This window comes from Schistocerca cancellata, chromosome 2 (genome assembly GCF_023864275.1).
Source record: "Schistocerca cancellata isolate TAMUIC-IGC-003103 chromosome 2, iqSchCanc2.1, whole genome shotgun sequence".
Taxonomy (NCBI): domain Eukaryota; kingdom Metazoa; phylum Arthropoda; class Insecta; order Orthoptera; family Acrididae; genus Schistocerca; species Schistocerca cancellata.
Genome location: NC_064627.1, coordinates 754044345 through 754066310, shown reverse-complemented (window position 1 = coordinate 754066310; position 21966 = coordinate 754044345). Strand labels below are relative to the sequence as shown.

The 21966-nt window shown below is 40.0% G+C and overlaps 1 protein-coding gene across 2 annotated transcripts; it reads left to right on the top strand.

Annotated features, from left to right (window-relative positions):
- Positions 1–714: 714 nt before the first annotated feature.
- Positions 715–21570, top strand: LOC126162577 (centrosomal protein 20-like). Of its 2 annotated transcripts, none has more exons than XM_049919171.1 (5): positions 715–808; positions 1016–1180; positions 1257–1460; positions 1780–1864; positions 16407–17132. In XM_049919171.1, the coding sequence occupies exons 2-5, from the start codon at positions 1153–1155 to the stop codon at positions 16498–16500; spliced, it is 411 nt and encodes a 136-aa protein (XP_049775128.1). In that variant the 5' UTR covers positions 715–808; positions 1016–1152; the 3' UTR covers positions 16501–17132. The 2 variants fall into 2 exon arrangements, with proteins under 2 accessions (XP_049775128.1, XP_049775129.1); XM_049919172.1 differs by lacking the exon at positions 16407–17132 and adding an exon at positions 21369–21570 and having other exon boundaries at positions 728–808.
- The last annotated feature ends 396 nt before the right edge of the window (positions 21571–21966 follow it).

Here is a 21966-nt window from a genome sequence, read left to right as displayed (position 1 = left end):
TAGCTTATTGATTTGTGTAGCATTTCCTCCTGTCAACAATACTCCTTAAAAAAAATCGGCTAATTCGAACGATGGGATTTTAGTCCTGTAGACAAGAGCATTTCTACAGCTAGAATTACATTTGCTTGTATTTTTCTTAATTCATTTGTATATGTGCTCCTAATTTAATAAATTTTGCCCTGCAGTTCAGATATTGTCAAACTGTCTATGTTCTGATAGTACGTGACGGTCTCGTAAGCAGCAAAATGTTGCTTATTTTTGTAATCAGCATCACTGAAATCCCACAAACACCTATGCAAAGCATAGATATCCAAAAAACGAACATTATTCTCCGTTTCCCCACTTCATATTTCAGTTTGTCTACACTTAACCTCAAAACCCATTCAACTAGTGTCGCCAAAAGTTTGAACACGCCGAAACTGTTTAGTTTCACCGACGATTTGCGCAAAAGCGCGGCGCGCTTGCGCAGTGACCGGTAGCGCAGTTGCATGCAAGAGTCGTCGTGTAAACTAGGCTTAACAGTAGTTTGCAAAATGGAGACAAAAATTACGTCTTTTCAGGACAGGAAGGTCCATAACGGTGACAGTCCCGTTATATCGGGACGGATGACAACTGTATTACGGAGGAAATCAACCTCAGACTATAGAGAAAAATGAAAGAAACGATGTAACCTTTCAAGTATTGTTTATTGATTTTTGGGAAATCGCGCAGTTTGAGATTCTGATGGCCGAACTGAGAGTTGAAACCGATCCTCCCGAATGGGGCGCCCCACATTAGGCGTAGTTAACATCTGTCTGCATGCTACTCGGTAATTATAAATACAGTAGTAAAGAGTTTGAGGGATAAATGCAGCGCTTATTACATGTTTCTGTTTTTGTTTTTAAGAACTGACCGTGTCAGTACCGGTATAGATATAAAATCAGGATGCGCTCTCGATCGCGTGATGTCCTTAGGTTTTTTTCCTGCAGCAATGCTATGTCTTGTGAATTCTAATGGGATCATTTCAATTTTTCAGAAACCCAAATTTTCTAAACAAGACAAAGGAATGTGTTTTTAAGATCCTGGCGTCAGAGATAACTTACCATAGAGAAACAAATCAAGGAGTGGTAGCGAGAAGTTGTCACAGCTACTGCGAAGGCGGCGATACGAAAAATGGATTCAGAGCGGGAGCTGTATGAAGGTGCTGAAGCGTGTAGGTTTCAGAAGTAAATAATATTTGTGGTATATTTTATGGTTACTAACTCTTGGCGTTCCAGCTTTAAAGGAAAACTTGGAATCATCGGGAAGCCTGCGCAAAGTGAGAGCCGAAGTAAAATCAGAAATAATGAAAGTTTTCGACACTAATCCGCAGCCACGGGATAAACCAGAATTGCCCGAAAGTCTACTACTTATTAACAGTTTAATTCAAGAATACTTGGAATGGAATGGGTACATGTATACGTCCCAGATTTTAGCCGAAGGTGAGTTGAAGTGTGTAGAAGAATTTTTGAAATCTAAATATCGTCTCGGAGTCGACGAAAGTACCTTTCCGTAGGTTAAAAGTGTACTGAGGCGGAAATACACTTTCAACAATAATGTACACGAAAAGAATCATCGTGAGGTGAATAACTGACTGCTTTTTGTGTAGTATCAGTGATTCTGATAACATTCGCCAATGATTTAATAGTTTTGTAATTTGTTAGGCGTAGCCTTAGATGTAGTGTGTTTCATGCAACTGTCATTACGGTATGCAGGTCTTAAATCTAGGTGTAGGACTTTCATTTTATTGTTAACTTTCAGAGTCCGGAATGACAAGCAAGACATACAGTAGGCAGAGTATGCAGAAAGAACTACAGGTTTCAGAAGACGAAAATACTCGAAAACTGTGAGTACTTACAGTTGTGCTAATAACAAATGTAAAAAATTGTAAGGTTACACTTTTGATTCAGCATTTTTTGTTTTGTTATCTATTATGTATTATTTTCATTTTATGGCCTTCATTGGACTACTCCAGTCGGTTATACATAGCATTAGACTGTGGGTTTAATTTAATAAGAAATTCAGTAGTGTGGTAGTTATACAGGGATTGTTATAATGTATTATTACTTGAAGGTTGTATTTCTCTTCTGTCTGCCCAGTACTTCTTCATTCTTTCAGATATTTTCTTTCTTCGTCTGAGATCATTCTTCCTGTAACCCGGTTATTGAACCTCATTTGTAGCCTGGTTTGTGTGGCTTGCAGTAGTCTGCTTCTCCCTGTTTTTGTGTTGTATACTGTAATTTTGAGTTCTTGTATTTTCATAATTTATGTGCTCCTTTTAACGTTGCTCTTACTATTCCACAATTTTTCTATTATTATCACACTAATTCTGTTTTCTGATGATCTAAGCAGATGTCCAAAGAATGAGATATGCTTCTTCCTGATTGTGCTCATTACTGGTTCTATTTTCTTGTACACTGTTTCATTTGAAGCTATTCTCCAGTGCCCATTTACTTAATATTGTTTATTTATGCATGTCCTAACTATTATTCTTTCTGACTTCAATGTATTGTCAATTTCTGCTGTATTAGTTGTTTTGAAGATGGTTTCGGCTGCATAAGTTATTTCTTGTTGTGTGACTGCTTTATAAAGTTTTAATTTTGTTTCTATGGATAGGCTTTTTTTGTTCTATGTGTTTTTGTAATTTACTTTATTCAGTTTTTTATTCTGTTTTGTCATGTTGCTTTCTCATTTAGATTGTAAGTTAAGATTTCACCTTATTAAGTTTATCAACAATTTTGATTTCTTGTTCCCCTATTGTAATTTTGTTTGCAAGTGCTTGGTCAGTTAGCATAATATCTCTTTTCTTTTTTTTTTTTTTTTTTCCTTTAATGATATTCTGAGTCCAATTTTCTGTGCTATTTCTTATAGTGATTTCACTTGTTGCCTGGTTTCTCGAACAGCATTGGCTAGGAGAGCAAGATCATCAAATCCCATGCATTTCAAACTGACATTATATTTAGCACATCCAATTCTTATGTTCTTTGGGTTATCGTTGTACCATTCTCTCATTGTGTATTCCAGGGCACAGTTAAACAATAATGGTGATACATGGTCAGTTGTCGTAAGCCTGTTTTTATAAGGAGTGGTTCAGAAATGTCTCTTCTAAATGTAACCTTCGAATTGGTGTCTGTTAGAGTAAGGAATTTAATTAGTTTTGTGTGGAGTCCCAGATTTCTTAAAATATTTAGTACTGGAGGTCTATGGAGGCAGTCATATGCCTTCTTAAAATCTGCAAATGTTATTTCAAGATGTTTGTTCCATTCCATGTAGTATGCCATAATCAGTTTTAAACTAATGATCTGCCCTGAAAAGCTTCTCTATGGTCTGGAAGCTCCCTGGTATTCCCCTAACTCGTTTTATTATTTGCGTTTAGACAATTTTCATAGAATTAGACACACAGTTCAAACATAAGCAAGAATAACCTGTTAGCTGTTTGTGTTCCAGAATTGATTGGATGTACATGCATTGAGTACACTGAAATACACTTGAAAAAACTAAACGAAAACCGTGCATAAATGTGCACACATTAACGAAATCTTTGCTGGAGACACAAATACTCATATGCACATATGGTTTGTATTATTTGCAAGCCCGCATCTCGTGGTCGTGCGGTAGCGTTCTCGCTTCCCACGCCCGGCTTCGATTCCCGGCAGGGTCAGGGATTTTCTCTGCCTCGTGATGGCTGGGTGTTGTGTGCTGTCCTTAGGTTAGTTAGGTTTAAGTAGTTCTAAGTTCTAGGGGACTGATGACCATAGATGTTAAGTCCCATAGTGCTCAGAGCCATTTGAATTTTTATTATTTGCAACGATGTTCTTACAAGTATTCTCATATAGGGAGAAGGCTCAGCCAGTTAACATTTTAGTAGTTGTTGAAATGCAGACATTACGTTTTTGCTCCTTTGTTTTGTGGAAGTTTCTGGTCCTTATTCATTAGTTTGTCATTCACTTGTTACATGATGATTATTCATGCTTCCAATATTTGCTCAAAAATACATCAGTGTTCTTAAAAATACAGTATTGCCTGAAGTGTTACGATTATGAGAGTTTTAATTTTTTTCTGCAAGGTTCTCTTGACTGTGATTTTGCCAGTATTATTTCTTTATTTGATCTAAATGCTCTGATATCATCCACTGGGCTACAGATGTCAGACTAAATGTCAGTATTTACACTGGGTGTATTATAATTTACAATATACCACTACAGATTTATATAAAATTTGATGTGCTGAATAATCCATTTGACTTTATGCTTATGGGAAGTTTTCTGTGAATCTGACGGCCCTTGTTAAATGTTCCCTTTTGACAGAGCTGTGTATTGGCAATGTAACACATGAAGATTTGAATTTATTCTTGTGTAATGTTTATGAGTGTCACTGCTTTTCGTTAGTCTGCATTCATTTGGAAATGACTCTAGAAAAGAGTTCACTAAAATGTGTTTTAGATGTTATGAAATGATTAGCAGAGAGAACATAATAGCAAAAGCATGAATCTAAATTTGACCAACAATAAAGAGGGGACTGGATATTCTGCTAAGTTAAAATATACTGTACGTGCTTTGCATGTTGCGGCACATAAGAAGCAAAGCTACAGTAATAAAATCGACAAAAAAGAATGGATCTGAAGGGACGTTTTCTGTATATGATTATTTCAGTTCAGATTCAAGAATGCCACCATAAATCTCAAATACCAGAGCAAATAGAAATGCAATGCAGAAGAAAGGCCTGCTATTAAAAGGTAAGCCTGTGACACAAATGCAAGTGAAAAAATTTTGATGCTAATTTTTTTGAATATATGTATATAGAGCAAACTATAAATTAACAAAGACTTATTTATGTATTTCGGTAATGGTACACGTGCAAATTAAATCACTTATGAGTTGCCATTATCCAGATGAGATGCACAAATCATAAAATACATGAATAAGTGTTTTTGTCTTTACTGTGCCTTCTCCATGTATGAGGTGGTCAGAAACTGTGCGAAGAGTGTATAAGCATGTTGCAGGGGAAGTTGTGGTAAGAAATAATTGTTAAGAAAAAAGTTCAATAATTTATATCGTTTCAGTGTTTTGTAGCATTGAAGTTACCCAACCAGGTCATTGTGCACACAAATTCAAGCATCCTGCCAGAGGCAGTTGCCAAACATGTGCTTCGTTTGATTTCTTCAGATTGAACATACATAGCTTTTCCTTTTGTAACTTACATTTGCCACTTCCAAAAAAGGGACACTTTAACTGATAATGAGCATTTCAGCAAGTGGTAACTGATGGACCCACAGATATCTGTGCATTGGCATGTGTAAATACTTGAATACGCTCTCGCGATGACAAGACTGGCTGACTTGAGTGCTTGTGTGCGTGTTTATAGTAGCTTTACTGTAGCACCGTTAATAGGGTTTGATGTGATCTATGTTACCTTTTACTGTTCTTCTTCAGATAATGTCACCTTTTTGTTTTGTTCTCGTGGTCCGGCTACTCAATACCATGACCATTTGTGAACTTATTCTTCTCTACTTCATCTCCAGGCAGGGTGATTCTGTAAGAGAGTGTCTCACTATTTCCTACCACTGGATGATGAACATGTCTTCAATGATAATCTGCTGCATTATTTCAACTATTTAAGCCAAGTGTGAAGACAGATCCAGTTATCAATAACTCATAACTTCAAATGTACCATTCAATACATCTGACTACACCGAACACAACTTAAAATCTAAGATTTACAGTCTTCATTTGTCTTGAACGTTTTATGTTGTAGTATGTCTGTTTTCTCTAGGGTGTTCTTAACACTTTCAAGGGGCACCACCACCAAGGTATAAATGTTCACGTCCAGCAAGTGCTATTGTGCTCGCCACACTGTGCCGTGCCCCTGCTGTGTTATGCCACTACACAGGCACCGTTTGCACAGATCACAGATCAGTATATGCACAGTGGATTTTTGTGAGTACATTAAATGACCATCTTTCACCAGTATGAGTGTCTGTGGTGGAACATAGGTCATTCTCGCGAACAACCCACGTTACACTAGGAGCTTCATTTTCAGTTGCCACACGTCACATCTTTTCTCGTTCACGATGAAGCTGTAAGCCTTGCGCCAATCTAGGATTTACTTTTTGCCTTTCAAACTACACAAAAATTCCCAATCAGTTAGCTGACTCGTTTTTGCAGCTCAATGAAACTTGCTACAATTTTGAAACCAGTCACGGTTTGAATGGTTGCCAAACTATTCACTGGTAGAGAATAAGTAAACACAATGCAAGCGATGTCACAGAAAGAAACCAAAGACCAAATATTCAGTGCCAATATCTTCAACTACTCACAAACTGTACAATATGAAATATACATAATATATAAAAAGCGCTCCACTCTCCAAATGCAGCATATGTTTACAGAATGAAATTGCAGAATGAAAGCAACAAAATGAGCAATATAATGAAAGGTATATCACACCCGTATTTTACAGCTCAGTTCTCATTTAGGGGGAAAAGGAAATTTTACACTGTGACATAGTCATTACTGATGCAGTATAAAATTCAGTATTTTAGGACAGGCACTTCAAACACATTTCAAATGGCATAATTATTCTTGCATGTTTAACAGCTCAAATGTCACATTCCAACCTAGGTACAGACCAGTGAGTCACCACAACCAAAACTTTTGCTTTCACGTTCATCAACTTTGCCAACTCCTAATCAAACTGTTACATTTTGACCTAATCTAGATTTCGAGATGTGCTACAGATCAGTCTGTTAGCGCAGTCAAGCTTGTTATCATCACATTTGCTGTCCTTGCTGACTCTCAACAAATGCTTTACAGCTTAACCTAGACCTTGTAATACACTACACATCAGTTTGTCTCTGCAACCAGATTTTTTGTACTCACTTCTGTGTCAATCATTTAATGCTACTTCACCAGTGAATGATGTAACATCAGAGTTGTAAACCTATATCTACATCCATACTCAAATGCCTCTGTGTGCATTGTAATTAATCTAATCTCCTCATCACTAACCCCATGGAAGCAATGTGTAGTGTGTTACTGTATATGCCTAGACTCACCATTTCAAGTTGGTTCTTCTAGACTTTCATGGGATAGTTTGTGTCCGTCTGAATAGAAGAACTTCAGTGCAGCATCTATTCACCACCACCCAAATACATCGTATCTATAGCAGAATGGAACGAACTTTTCCTCATAAGCTAATTCGTACAACACAGAGAGACTGGCAAGAACAGATGAGGTACTTTTGGACATTCTCTATCAATTAAGTAACAGAATGCATCGAGATGACTGGGACAAGACTGACTGCATCACCCACAGGAGCACGCAGAGTGACCTCAAGTGCTGCACTGAGCGACAGAAGAAAAAGTTTGTAATATGCTGGAAGCAGACCGACAAGGCGTTTCCCGACATGTCGCATGAAGTGGTCAACCTCACTGAACCACAATTGACCACAAAGGAAGTGTCTGTCCAAAAAGCAGGAAACTTCACGGTCATCGTGAGAATTGTACCTGTGAAGGACATCATTGCTAATATCAAAGCAGCCATTTGGACCATTCCTTGTGAAAGAGCGGAGGAAATATGCACTGAAACAGCCAGGATACTCTGCTAAGCAAACTCACCAGCTTGCAACCTGAAGAAAGAAGAGGTACAATCTATTAAGAATTTTAATACTGACAAGAGTTTATTGGCACTGCTTGCCGATAAGGGAAATGCAACTGTCGTAATGAAGACCGAAGATTATGAGCAGAAGATCTGGGGCGTACTAGATCCGACGACATACACTGTGTGATCAAACTTATCCGGACACCTGCCCTCCATGGTAATGCTGGAATTCAATATGGTGTTGGCCCATCCTTAGCCTTGATCAGTTTCCATTCTTGCTGGGGCGTATGTTCAATCGGGTGCTGGAAGGTTTCTTGGGGAATGGCAGCCCATTCTTCACAGAGTGCTGCACTGAGGAGAGGTATAGATGTTGGTCGCTGAGGCCTGTTACGAAGTCGGCATTCCAAAATATCCCAAAGGTGTTCTGTAGTATTCAGGTCAGGACTCTGTGCAGGTCAGTCCATTACAGGGATGTTATTGTCGTGTAACCACTCCGCCACAGGCCGTGCATTATGAACAGATGCTCAATCGTGTTGAAAGATGCAATTGCCATCCCCGAATTGCTTTTCAACAGTGGGAAGCAAGAATGTACTTAAAACATTAATGTAGGCCTGTACTGTGATAGTGCCACACAAAACAACAAGGGGTGCAAGTCCCCCTCCATGAAGAACACTACTATACCATACCATACCATAACACCACCACCTCTGAATTTTACTGTTGGCACTACACACGCTGGCAGATGATGTTCACCAGGAATTCGCTATACCCACACCCTGCCATGAGATCGCCACATTGTATACCATGATTAATCACTCCACACAACATTTTTACAGTGTTCAATCATCCAAAGTTTACGCTCCTTACACCAAGCAAGGCATCGTTTGGCATTTACCGGCGTGATGTGTGGCTTATGAGCAGCTGCTCAACTATGAAATCCAAGTTTTCTCACCTCCCGCCTAACTGTCACAGTACTTGCAGTAGATCCTGATGCAGTTTGGGATTCCTGTGTGATGGTCTGGATAGATGTCTGCCCATTAGACATTATGACCCTCTTCAACTGTTGGCGGTCTCTGTCAGTCAGCAGATGAGTTTGGCCTGTGCGCTTTTGTGCTGTAAGTGTCCCTTCACATTTCCACTTCACTATCACATTGGAAACAGTGGACCTAGGGATGTTCAGGAGTGTGGAAATCTTGTATACAGACGTATTACACAAGTGACACCGAATCACCTGACCACGTTCGAAGTCCATGAGTTTTGTGGAGCGCCCCATTCTGCCCTCTCATGATGTATAATAACTACCAAGGTCGCTGATATGGAGTACCTGGCAGTACGTGGCAGCACAATGCACCTAATATGAAAAAAAAACATGTTTTTGGGGGTGTCCGGATACTTTTGATCAAATAGTGTGCCAAAAACTAAATACAGATCCAACACTGTGTATCACACAGAATACGAATCGGTGAATCAAGGCATCTTCTCTGCCGGTGGACGTACAGAGGAACCTGTGCAACACAGAAGCCCTCCCGCCTCGGCTTTATGGATTACCTAGAGTCACAAGAATAATGTTCCACTAAGACCGATTGTTAGTGCTCCTGGCTCACGACGTATAACCTGGCAAAACACTTGGCCTCCCTGCTTCGTCCGCATGTGGGGAAGACTGACACATACATAAGGACTCAGAACATTTCATTGAGAAGCTGAAGAATCTTAAACTTGCACCAAACGACATCTTGGTCAGCTTTGATGTTGTTTCTTTCTTTATGAAATTGCCATTCAGTTACTCTGTGGAGCAGATCGGTTCCATTTTCACACAAGAAATCGCAAAACTCTTTCATGCATGTCTCACCACGAGCTATTTCACGTGGAATGGCAACTTGTATGAACAGCTGGAAGGTGCCACCATGGGTAGTCCTCTTAGTCCAGTGGTGGCGAACTTCTTCAAGGAACATTTCAAAGCACATGCACTGGACTTGGCACCTTTTAAACCTAAGGTGTGGAACGGATACGTCGATGATACCTTTGTTGTGTGGGGCCATATGGTGAAGAACAGCTCGGCGACTTCCTAAGACGTTTGAACAGCTCCATGTCAACATAAAATTTACCATGGAATTAGAAAAGGACAAACTACCATTTCTAGATGTGCTGGTCACAAGGGATGTTGAAAACCTGGGACACAGCATGTATTTAAAACTGACACATATGGACCGATACCTGCATAAACTATCAAATCACCACCCAGGCCAGAAAAGAGGCATGATTAACACGCTCGTAACGCAAGCAGGATGAATATGTGAGCTGCTGCAACTCAGACGCAAAATAAAACATTTGGAAAGTGTTTTGAGGAGCTTTGGGCACTTCACAACTTATATTAAAAGTATAACAGGGCCAAACACTTGGCGAAGTGACAAATCAGAGAAAGAAATGTCTGGTACGGCCTTTCTGCCATACAGTCCCAGAGTGACTGACAGAATCGGCCATATGTTGGGCAAACACAGCGTAAGTACTATTTACAAACCGACAAAGAAGATAGAGTGTCTCAGATTGACAAAGGAGAAAAGGGATCAACTTGCAATGTTGGTAATATACCACATACCACCCACCTGCGGGAAAGTTTATGTTGGAATGACTGGATGATCAATCAACATCAGGATCACAGAATATAAGCAACTTTGCAGGTTGGGCAAGTGGAGAAGTTGGCTGTGACAGAGCACGCTCTATGTGAGATCGACCACGTAGTAAGATTTGCTGACACGGAAGTTCTGGCTATAGAGAAGAACTATCACACACCCTTGTTCAGAGAAGCTATAGAAATACACAAACATGAGAACAGCTTCAACAAGAAAGAAAAAAGCCTCAAGCTAAACGAATCCTGGCTTCACTTGCTGCACAGTGAATGACCATCACAGGTAGCAAGAGAACCACATTGGAGATGACCACGGGGGAGCCTTTGGACATTGGTGCTCCACGTAAATATAGTCTGCGGCCTTGAGCTCGGCTCCGGTCCACCACCGGCAATGGAGAGAGAAACTTTGACATGGCCAGACATTTACTTGTGCTGGTAAAATGTCTGAAAAATGATCAGACAAGTGGCCGAAGAACCTGAGACAGCAGCCAACAGGCAGTAAGATCAGCATCTTTGGATATGATGGAATTAAATTTGTTCGTCATGACTAGGCAAAGACTTATTGCCTTAGTGCACCACTGCTACTGTGAAGCATTCTATCTGTATCATGGTGTGGGGCTGCATGCCAAGTCATGTCTGGCAGCGTTACAGGACAACGTTATCGCAAAAAAGCGCCAAGTCTTAAGGCCATCATCAGTTTGTGATGAAACCAGATGATCTTCGACAGCTGGTGGACTCAATGCCTTGCAGAGTCGAGGCAGTGATTAAATCAAAAGGACATTCCGTAAAATACTAACAAATATTGCAGTAACTGTTGTGCCAAGGGAATTTGTAACTTTCTGAAATTATTGGGCTGTGAATATTTTGTTTCGATTTCTTGACATTTTTTATTAAATTTTTGTATTTGAACTTTAATTTGCAAATAATGGACATTAAGGTGTGTTTCCTGAAAACTTTAAGTGAATTATCTTGTACATTTCAACTAAAATAAATTCCTGAATGCAGTACTCAGTGAAATCTCTACAAAGTATCCAGTATTAACACCATTTCTCTAAGTCTGTTTCTGTATTTACTTTTAATGTGCATGAACTCAGAAAACTCACTTTCACACATGTAACTAGTAACAAACACCACTAAAACTCAGATAGCTTATTTCAAAGGAGGTGTTTTTTTTCCCAAAGAGAAAGAAGAGTATTCGTTGTGAAATCATCTTGCATTGACCATCAGAACAATATGAAGAGTTTTGGGCATATTCTCAGAAGCCAGTCTTTCTTAGTGTATTATGCAGTGTCTGCTTTGACAATCAGGTACAACATTCTTCATGTTTGCTGTCATTCCTGTTAAGTTACCAAACATTGTCTTGGCCCCATCTGTACAAATAGCAACACCTTTTTGCCATGAAATGCTTATTTTTAACAAATAAAGGGCAATCATATAGGAAATGTTCTCTGCTGAAGCATTTGACGCAAGTGATTTGCAGAAAAAGACACACTTCTATTATACCATCATGATAGTCAAAACATACAAAAATGAGGAACTGTGCCATAATTGTGCTGCCTCCACTCTTGTCTATTTGAAGAGCAAAATCGGTGCACTCTTGCAGTTGTAATAATAATGCTTCTTCAATATTGGAAGACATGACTTCAGCTCTCCGTTTTACTGTATTCTTGGATAATGGAACTATTTGTATTTCTTTTGCCTCTTTTCCCCCAAAAACTGCTGGGGCCGTATCTAGTTGCAAGCAGTGGGAGAGACGCATGAGGTTTTCCTTCCTTACCAATTCTAAAACTAACCAGGTGTGAGGCTTTTATTGAGTTAGTATCAGTGTTAATCAAATTTGCCACCAATATGAACTTTTTTTACGACGTCCACAGCTCATGGTCGCATTCTCGCTTCCTGAGCATGGGCTCCTGGGTTCGGTTTCCGATGGGGTCAGGGATTTTCACCTGCCTCGAGATGACTGGGTGTTTGTGTTGTCATCATCATTCATGAAAGTGGCGAGTTTGGACTGGGCAAAGGTTGGGAATTTGTATGGGTGCTGATAACCTCCCAGTTGAATGCCCCAAAAACCAAACATCATCATCTTTTTTACAAAACACACATTTCTTTTGAAAAAAAAGTCAGTAGTTTTACCAGCTGACTCAGAATGCTTAGAACTTCGAAGATATTTTAATAAAGAAGGCTTCATGCTTTGATTTGAAAGCATTTCTGAGCATACAATGCATAGGAGGATTGGGTTATTACTGGTTTCTTTGTCGGCCTTTACCCGTAATGGAAGGGTGTTGGCAGGGTATAATCTGAACTTCCTGTGTCTTGCATACAGCCTGAAATAAACATTCTGTGACTCCTCAGGGGGCTCCTGGCTCTTCAATGAGCTTGTGCATTACCCCCAAGCTGTTGCGGCCATTTCTTTCATCCAGGGCTGCATTCCTTTTTTCATACCCTCCCTCCTTCCCCTCTGCCCCCTCCTTCCCCTCTGCCCCCTCCTTCCCCTCTGCCCCCTCCTTCCCCTCTGCCCCCTCCTTCCCCTCTGCCCCCTCCTTCCCCTCTGCCCCCTCCTTCCCCTCTGCCCCCTCCTTCCCCTCTGCCCCCTCCTTCCCCTCTGCCCCCTCCTTCCCCTCTGCCCCCTCCTTCCCCTCTGCCCCCTCCTTCCCCTCTGCCCCCTCCTTCCCCTCTGCCCCCTCCTTCCCCTCTGCCCCCTCCTTCCCCTCTGCCCCCTCCTTCCCCTCTGCCCCCTCCTTCCCCTCTGCCCCCTCCTTCCCCTCTGCCCCCTCCTTCCCCTCTGCCCCCTCCTTCCCCTCTGCGTTTCCGGCTATCCTCCTGGTTATTGGTACTCCTTCTGGTTTTTGTTCCTCTTTATTTTTTGTTTTCTCCTTTCCTTTTTGGCATTTTTGGTCCCCTATGGGATTTGATCTTCCCTTTTTAATATTCACTACATAGTGTGAGCCAACTGGGGAAGAACACCTTACTTAGTGTCTTCGGAAAGTGCCTTACCACCTCCTGGAGAAGGTCAAGCTTGTGTGTTATTGCTGTGACCTGAAGCCATACGTTCTCCCCACCATAAGGTGTTTTCTGTATTTACATTTCGGGTACATGTCTTCCCACTGTACAGCAGCAGAGCCTCTATGCTGTGAATGTAGTCATCCACTCCATGAGGGGAGGCCCTGTGTTCCGCCACCCGTGTTTAATAATTGTCATAACTATCACTCTCCACACTTGCCAAATTTCCTGGTTTACAGAAAGGAAAAGAAGATAAAGAAGTGTAAATCCCTTGAGCACTTATCATACATTGAGGCTTGTCAGAAATATGACTGTCTTCACCCTGTCTCTATGACAGCTAACTTTGCCTCTGTTATAATCTTTGCCCCTCCTCCCTCCTTACCCCAGTCCAGGTACCTCTCATCTCTACCTCCCTAGCAGCTCCCACGTGTTTTCCCCTCCAATGCCTCTCTCCCTACCTGGCCGGAGTAGTGTGTCCCTTCTTCGGCACCTGTTGGTCTTGATGCCCTTCTCCCAGCTTGTCCCAGACTGGAGGTCTGGCACCACAGGTTGGCCATTGGACCCACAGTTCATGCACCCAAGGTCACCCATTCTCTTTCAGTCCCAGTTCTCACTGAATCCAACTTTCTGTCTCTCTCTGGGCCCTGCCCTCCTTGACCTATGAAATAATGGTAGTCCTGGGACGAGGCTGCTCCAGTGCTCCTGGAGGTGGTGACTCCCCCCTCACAATCGGAGTCGTACTTCTTGTTTATGGATATCACCCCATCCATCTACATACCTCCCAGGTTGTGTTTACCCCTTCTTTATTGGGTAGTATTGATGAAGTCTTCCATGACATGTCTGATAGAATTATTTACACCACCGGTATTGCTGTCCCCCACTTGACGAGCCCCTTTTGCCACCAGCCAGTCGCTTGGTGGAGCACAACCATTGCTTTAAGCAGCAGTCATGCTCCACCGGTCTTATCTACCTTCTTCACACCAGAGCCTGTTACTTAATCAAACACAGCCAGCAGGTGTGTTGGGAACATTTTGTCCCCTCCCTAGGTTCTTTTGTCCCTTCATCACGGGTCTGGGCTTTGCACCACACCCTCCAAGGTTGCCAACAGCAGTCTTCTATCCTGAGCCTTGCCCTTCCGGTGCCCTTTGTGTGGATCCATTGGTTCTCACAGAACAACTTGCGAAATATTTTGTGACAGCATCTGCCTCCTGTCCAGCCACCTTCCTCCTCCAGAAACAGTGGGCTGAAGCTTCCCATTTACGTTTCATCTGCTTGTCAGGCGGAATCCTACAATAAACTCTACATCTAGTAAACTTTGTGTGATAAAGGGAATTCCCACCACATTGCATCCTTCCATTCACCTTCTCTGGAGGGACCCTACCACCCTCTGCTCTCTTCATATCGACCCATGATTTTATGCTCCATAACGAGCCTCCCCCCCCTCACAGTGGTCCATATTTTGCTGAAATGCCACCATGTTTTGGTCCTTCGCATTAAATATGCCCTCCCCCCCTCCTGATCTTTATTCTTCCTGCCATCCCAACATTTATTTTGCCTCTTTGTTTGCCCATATTCCTTTACCAACCATTGACTGAACCATGCTGTTCATGTTGTTCCTTTGTTCAATCATTTTTCTCACTTTCATTTAAAAATAAGGCAACATAAGAGAATAATTTTACGTATATTGATATGTCTTTTGGTTACTCAAATGTGTACCAGCTGAAATGTCCTTACTTACCACGAGAGGTATGCATATCACCATTTGGGAACCTCTGGTCTAGAAGCAAATTAGAAAATGAATCTAGCAGATATTGTTTAGCTACCACAGGGAGATGCCAATTATGATTACTTTTCTTGTAACTTTCTTCATTGCAAAGATATGAACACCAGTAAGTCTTTTAAATAGTACCCTATTTTTTAATTTTGTAATCCACATTGTCTCCTCAAGACCAGTTCAAACACTTATCACAGTGTAACGTTTGAATAAACATGACATTATTAAAAATGTAACACAAAACTGACTTTGGCCCTCTAGTACTAGCACACAGTCTGGGTACCTGATTGACATGTCGTCCACTTGTTAGAGTTGACAGTAAATAAACGGATAAAGATTGCAATGTTGAGAATGAATCCACATTTTGCATGTTGGATATGAGATAGCTTTTAAAATAATGCACAGCATAAGAATGACTGGTATTTGTAATATAGCATGGTTATTGGTGTGGCAAATGCTCTTATTTTCACATTTATGCAGCTTAATTGCTGATAAAGAAATAAGGCCAATGAAAATTTCTAGAACATTGTACATGACATTGGTGCCGCAACCCATTCAGGCACACATTAGAGAACAGTTACAAAAAGTTAAAACCCATATAACAAGTCTATAAGAAACAATGCTTTTGATAAGCAAAGATTAATCCTTAGTTATAAGAAATATAATATTTGAGGTTTTACAGCTAAAACCATGTAGGTAAAACATGGATGGATGGTGCCAAGAAGATACAAATTAATTTAAGTGATATCAGAAATTACTTTCATTCCCATAATTGTTTTAATGAAAACCATGATAAACGTGGACCGATTGTTGGTTAAAATTTGATAAACCCATTGTTTTGTAATTTTTGTAAATAATTATGATCTCTCAAAACTTACACAAAATTTGGAAGTTAAATGAAATATTAAAGTAGGATTAGAGTTGGATGAAAACATCTTAAAATCATGCTTGCCTGGGAAGCATTGATGCTCACTTTACGATTAAAATACATTGTACTAGGTAATTTTGTTGTGGTATGAAATTATGTTAAGTAATACCAGTCAAAGCTTATGTACTGCAATGTTGCCAGTATGTTGCACAGCCGGCCGCGGTGGTCAGTCCGGAACCGTGCGACTGCTACGGTCACAGGTTCGAATCCTGCCTCGGGCATGGATGTGTGTGATGTCCTTAGGTTAGTTAGGTTTAAGTAGTTCTAAGTTCTAGGGGACTTATGACCACAGCAGTTGAGTCCCATAGTGCTTTGAACCATTTGAAGTATGTTGCACATATCAGTCATGTTGCTGTTATTGCATTATATTAGAACTAAGTGAATTTTAATGTGGGCAAACTATTGTTGCTCATGTGGTAGGTATTTCTGTAACCAAAGCAGCCAAAGTATTTGGTGTTGCAGGAGGCACCATATTGACGATTTATACTGCATACAAGAAAAGAGGAAAAGGCTCATCCACTTAGTTGTGACACAGTTGAAAGTGTGTGTCGAGTGATAGCACAGACAGGCATTGAAAGAAGACTGTGATGAAAAATAAGAAGATAACAGCTGCAGAAGTCACTGCAGAACTGAATGTTGCACTCACAAACTCACTCTGTCAGCACCAAAACAGCATAAAGGGAACTCCATAAGCAGAGAACTGCAGGGCAAGCTGGAATTACAAAGCCATTCATCGGTGATAAAAATGCCTGTAACAGGAATACATGGTACTGGAGCCATAAAACCTGGACTATGGAGCAATAGATTATCACCATTTGGTCTTATTTCACACTGTTTTTGACGTACGGGAAAGTATACATCCCAAGAATGGAACATGACAGGTGCTCTGTGAAGATTTGGGCAGCCATATTGTGGTATTCCATGGGCCCCAGCTTACTTTACAAGGCACATTACTGCTAAGGATTATGTGACCATTTTGGCTGTTCAGGTGCATCACATGGTACAATGTTTGTTCCCAGATGGCCTTGCTATCCTCCAAAAAGACAGGGCCTCTGTTCAAACAGCTATCATCTTCCAGGACTGATTTTGTGAGCACAAGGATGAGTTGTCACATGTGCCCTGGCTGTCACTGTCACCAGATCTCAATGTTATTAAGCGTTTATGGTCTCCTTTGGGGAGAGAGAGAGAGAGAGAGAGAGAGAGAGAGAGAGAGAGAGAGAGATAGAGAGGGGGGGGGGTGCACGTCATCACTATTCACCTCTGTCATCGTTATTTGAACTTGCCACTGTTTTTCAGGATGAATGGCACAAACTTTTCTTGAAAACCATACAAGATTTGTTTTTATCCATTCTGAGATGACAGGAATCTGTTTTGAATGCCAAAAAGTTTCTTACACTGTATTAGGCATAGTTATGTAATGTCTTTTGAGTTTCCATATTTTTGTTCAACCCCTGTAATTAGTGTCCTCTGTTATCTGTTGCTCATTATATTTACAAGTTACCACACTTTGGTTCCTGGTATTTTATGTAGCCGAGTGCTTAAATTCTTTTACAGGTGAGTAAGTGACTTCGGAAACCATGTATGTCTAGAATTTTTTGTAACATATTTTTTCACATTATTTAACTTGTCTGGGATCAACATACAGTGTGCATAGTCCAGTGCCTCATCTCAAAGATGCTGAACCATAGAAAACTGCAATGATGGCAGGGACAACACAAGTCCGTAATGTATGCAGCTTCTGCTCCGATCAGAAGATGCCATAATAATGCTTGGGAATGATACTCTGGTGTTGGTTCTGGGCCGATCAGTAGATGTCACAACAGTGCTTGCGAGTGATACTGTGCAGGTGTGTTTGGCATTAACAAATGATGTGTCCACACTGTTGTCAGCTTTCAAACACTGTACTGTTTGTTAAGAATCCGTTGTAATATGGGGATACTCGCCAATCTGTTGAAAATGTTACAATGTACCGGATGTGCAAATTGGAAAAATAACTTCATACCAGCAAGAGCAACAGCTCCTGTCTGTAAGTGAGCATACAGTGTTTCTTCAAATTAAGTACTGACCAAAAGTCTGGCTTGACCAACACTGTTAATTTGTTGGTAACCTGCAACAACCCATCAAAAAGGAATAACATAAAAGAGAGTAAACCTCAAAGTGCCTGTCCGAAATCTTGCACAACCTCCTTGAAATAAAATATTTTGATTGATGGAAAACAAATATGTACATTAGAGTAGCATTTAATTCATTGCATGGTGTAATAGAAAACAGGATGCTGTGACTGACAAAGCTACTATTGAAAGGAGTTGTGCTGTTGTGTAAGTGAAGGAAATATCATAAGAAAAATGAAACAGATGCAGAAATATACGTTGAGATTCATGATCATATTGAGAAATTTCCAGCTAAGTTCAATCATTATCATTACCAGAATATAAAGTACTTAGATGCTGGGCTGGACATGACTCTGTATCTGGATTCACATGGGAAATAATTTAATGAATCTGTAATCTGCACACAAGTGATGGTATCATTAAATGTGAGTGGAGACATTTTACTGTCATCCCTTATGAGAAAAGTAACTAAAAAAGAAATAGAAGTTAATGAAAGGAGAGCAAAGAATTTTGCCGTAAAACTTAAGTGCAAAATTGATTTGGGCATGGAACAGGATGAGACTATTGGTGTCATATTTTACTTCAATGAGAATCTTCTGCTAGCAAAACTTCTCAATTTTTTAAAAAAATATTTATTTGTTTATTTATTTATTGTGAAAGAGAAGTAGGGAAAGAGCCATACACTATTACTCAAATACATAAATGAATATTTACCTCCTCCACTAAAAATCTTCACCTTTTCCTGATGGTTATCCTGGACAAAGTCGTAACTGGGTTTTGATTTTGTTTTGTTCTGACATTGTAAGTGCTCAGCAAGATCATGCATAACTTTCCCATTAGATGCCATTCCTGTCTCCATAATGTTCAAAAGTAATATAATTGGTTGTATGTTCCAGAAGAGTATGTAGTCATAATCAGTTAATCTAAATTTGAAGTGACAAAATTCACATCCTCGCACATTTTGGATTTTCATTATTCACTATGGAAAGACTGTTACTAGAGGAGTACTATAGCTGTGGAACCACTGGGTACGTCCTATGCTGGCCAACAAAGAAACTTAATTTTTACCTGGTAAATACATGGAATTTCTGTATGATTCACAGCACAAGGATCTTGTAATAGCCAATGAGTTTATTGATAGATTAGTGTGTTAGTCAGGTTCAAAACACGTCAGGCTGTCCAACTCTCTCTCCCTCTCTCTCTCTCTCTCTCTCTCTCTCTCTCTCTCTCTCATCCTTCTGGACCTGTTGCAGTAAGTAAAATTATGTTAAACAATGTGACGAAGATGGTGGGATATATAGTGCAGGATTTCCACAAATTTTATAAAAATTTCTGCATGTTTCCCAGGGCTGAGTTGGCAGATGACACTGCAGATTATGTTTTTCGAATTTATCACTCACATAACCTTTTGTATTCTGTCTTTTACAACAATAAATTTTCAGTGTGTTGCTTTTTTTGGCATTTTACAAGGCTTGAATGAGAAGTAATGCCTCCACCTTCGTTAATTGGGTTTGGAAGGGAATATTTTAATAAATCAAATGCAGAAATAACCCTTAGAACGTGATCTTTAATTACCAATATTCACTTTTCCACATAATCACCAGCCAATTGGATACATCTCTGCCAACGATGAACAAGTTACAGAAGACATCGACACTTTTTCCGCAACCACAGTCTCTCAGTTCTCTCAACGTCTTCATCAGAAGCATAATGATGTCCCCGCAGATTGTCTTTCATTATCAGGAACAGATGGAAGTCAGACAGTGGTAAATCTGGACTGTATGCCGTATGGTGGTGAGATTCAGTCTCTGAAGTTCTGCTTTAGTGGCACGCGAAGTGTGTGGTTTGGCATTGTCATGCTACAGGAAAACATTTCCCTTTTCCTTTTGGACCCTTGTTATCCATATCCAAGTTTGCAGCATTGTGATGTTATGCTCTGGATTTATTGTTGTTCCACGATCATGGAAATCAACATGGATAACACCATCTGCGTCCCAGAACACTGTGACCATGATTTTTCCAGCTGAGGGCTGCGTCTTGAATTTCTTTTTCTGGTGCGAGTCTTTGTGTCTATATTCCACAGACTGACATTTCGTCTCCGGGTTGTAATGGTGTACCCACATTTCGTCTGCTGTGACAATTGGATGGAGAAAGAAATCACCTTCATTCTCATAACGTGAGAGGAGTTCCCGGCAAATTTAAAAGTGTGTGCGCTTTCATTTCAAGAGTGAGCATCTGGGGTACCCATCTTGCACAGATCTTCTGATAACCAAGCAAAGCAATAATGTGACCCACACGTTCATGTGAAATGCCGATTGTGCTTGCAATTTCTCTCCAAGTGATACAATGATCATCCTGAATCAATCTATCAACATTTTGCTTGTGAAACTTGTTGGTTGTTGTCACAGGACGTCCAACTCTTTGTTTATCATGCAGGTCAGATGTTCCTGCGTCAATATCCTTAAACTTACTTGCCCAATGACACACAGCACTCACATCAACACAATCACCACAAACTGCTTTCAATCTCTGATTAATTTCCTTTGGGGTCACACCTTCTACTGTCAAAAATTCAGTGACTGCACGTTGCTTAAATCGCATTGACCAACTGTCTATGCAGGGTTCCATACTTTACACTGTAACAACACAACCGTTGTGCTAAGGCTTCCCACCAACTGGAGTTGTAGAGAAGAGGCTACGGAACAAGCCAGTACCTGCTGCATACCAATGCTGCCAACTGTTGAAGAGTTACAAAGATGGAGGCATTACTTTTCAGTCAGCCCTCATATGAATTTCAGGTGTCTTCATAAGTGTTGAAAATGAGAGGTGTTTTATCATATTTCCAAATTTGTTTTGAATCTGGAAAATAAAACTGGATGAGAATTTGTGTTCCATCTACTTTGGTGATTAAACGTCTACCTTCTCTGAGTGTTTTCTTTTTTCAATTTTTCCCCCCTCATCCAAGTGTTATTTAGTATAGACACCATGTAAAACATTTTTACAAACAGAAATTTAAATTAAATTTGAAACGTGTAAAAATCAGATGGACTCTGTTCTCTCTTTGGATAGATACAAAAGATACAATTTTTTTCCTCTTCTGTAAAATTTATAAAATTTGGTTTATGTCATTTTTGCAGTCACCTATTCAATTGCAGTGTAAAAATTGGTAAAACTGCAAACTTTCTTTTGAGTCAAACGTTCGACACTAAGCAGCTCAACAAGGAATTCTTATATTACTAACAAATTTACATGTATTGTGAAAATAAAAAATAATTTCTTCAAATTAAGTGTCTGACTCCACTGATCTTTCCAGGCCTCTGTTATGCAGTTTAGTATCAACATTCAAGGAGGGTGCAGGTAAAATATCGCAGTGACATTTTGTGTGCATGATTATTAAATTATTAGTAGGTTTGTATTTTTTAAAGAAGAGATTGGTGTAGCAACAATTGTTTAATAAATATGTGTACATTTCTGTGTGTTTTTACAAAAGCAATTAAAGTATACTTTGACATTTATTTTTTCTACACTTTTATTTTTAGTCCAAACAATTACTCAGCCAATTTTAGTGGCAGAAACCATGAGAGATCAGATATCCCTTGGACAGGGTCATGACTGCTTCTATTTTCCATGACATTGCAGCTGCTCATTTTGCTAGGTGTCAACGTATGATTAAAATGTAATAAAAAATAGTGTTCAATATAAAGATGTGTTATAACCCCAACATTCCAATATTGTCATGTATTTATATTCCTACATTTTTAAAATTACACAGCTATATCATTCCAGAGTGAAAGTTTTTTAAATTAGCCATAAGTTGCAATTAGAGTTCTTCCTAGACGTGTGAAATTTTTCCACGATATTTTGGTGACGTGTTGTTGAACCTTGTAACAAGATACTTTTTTAAAAACAAT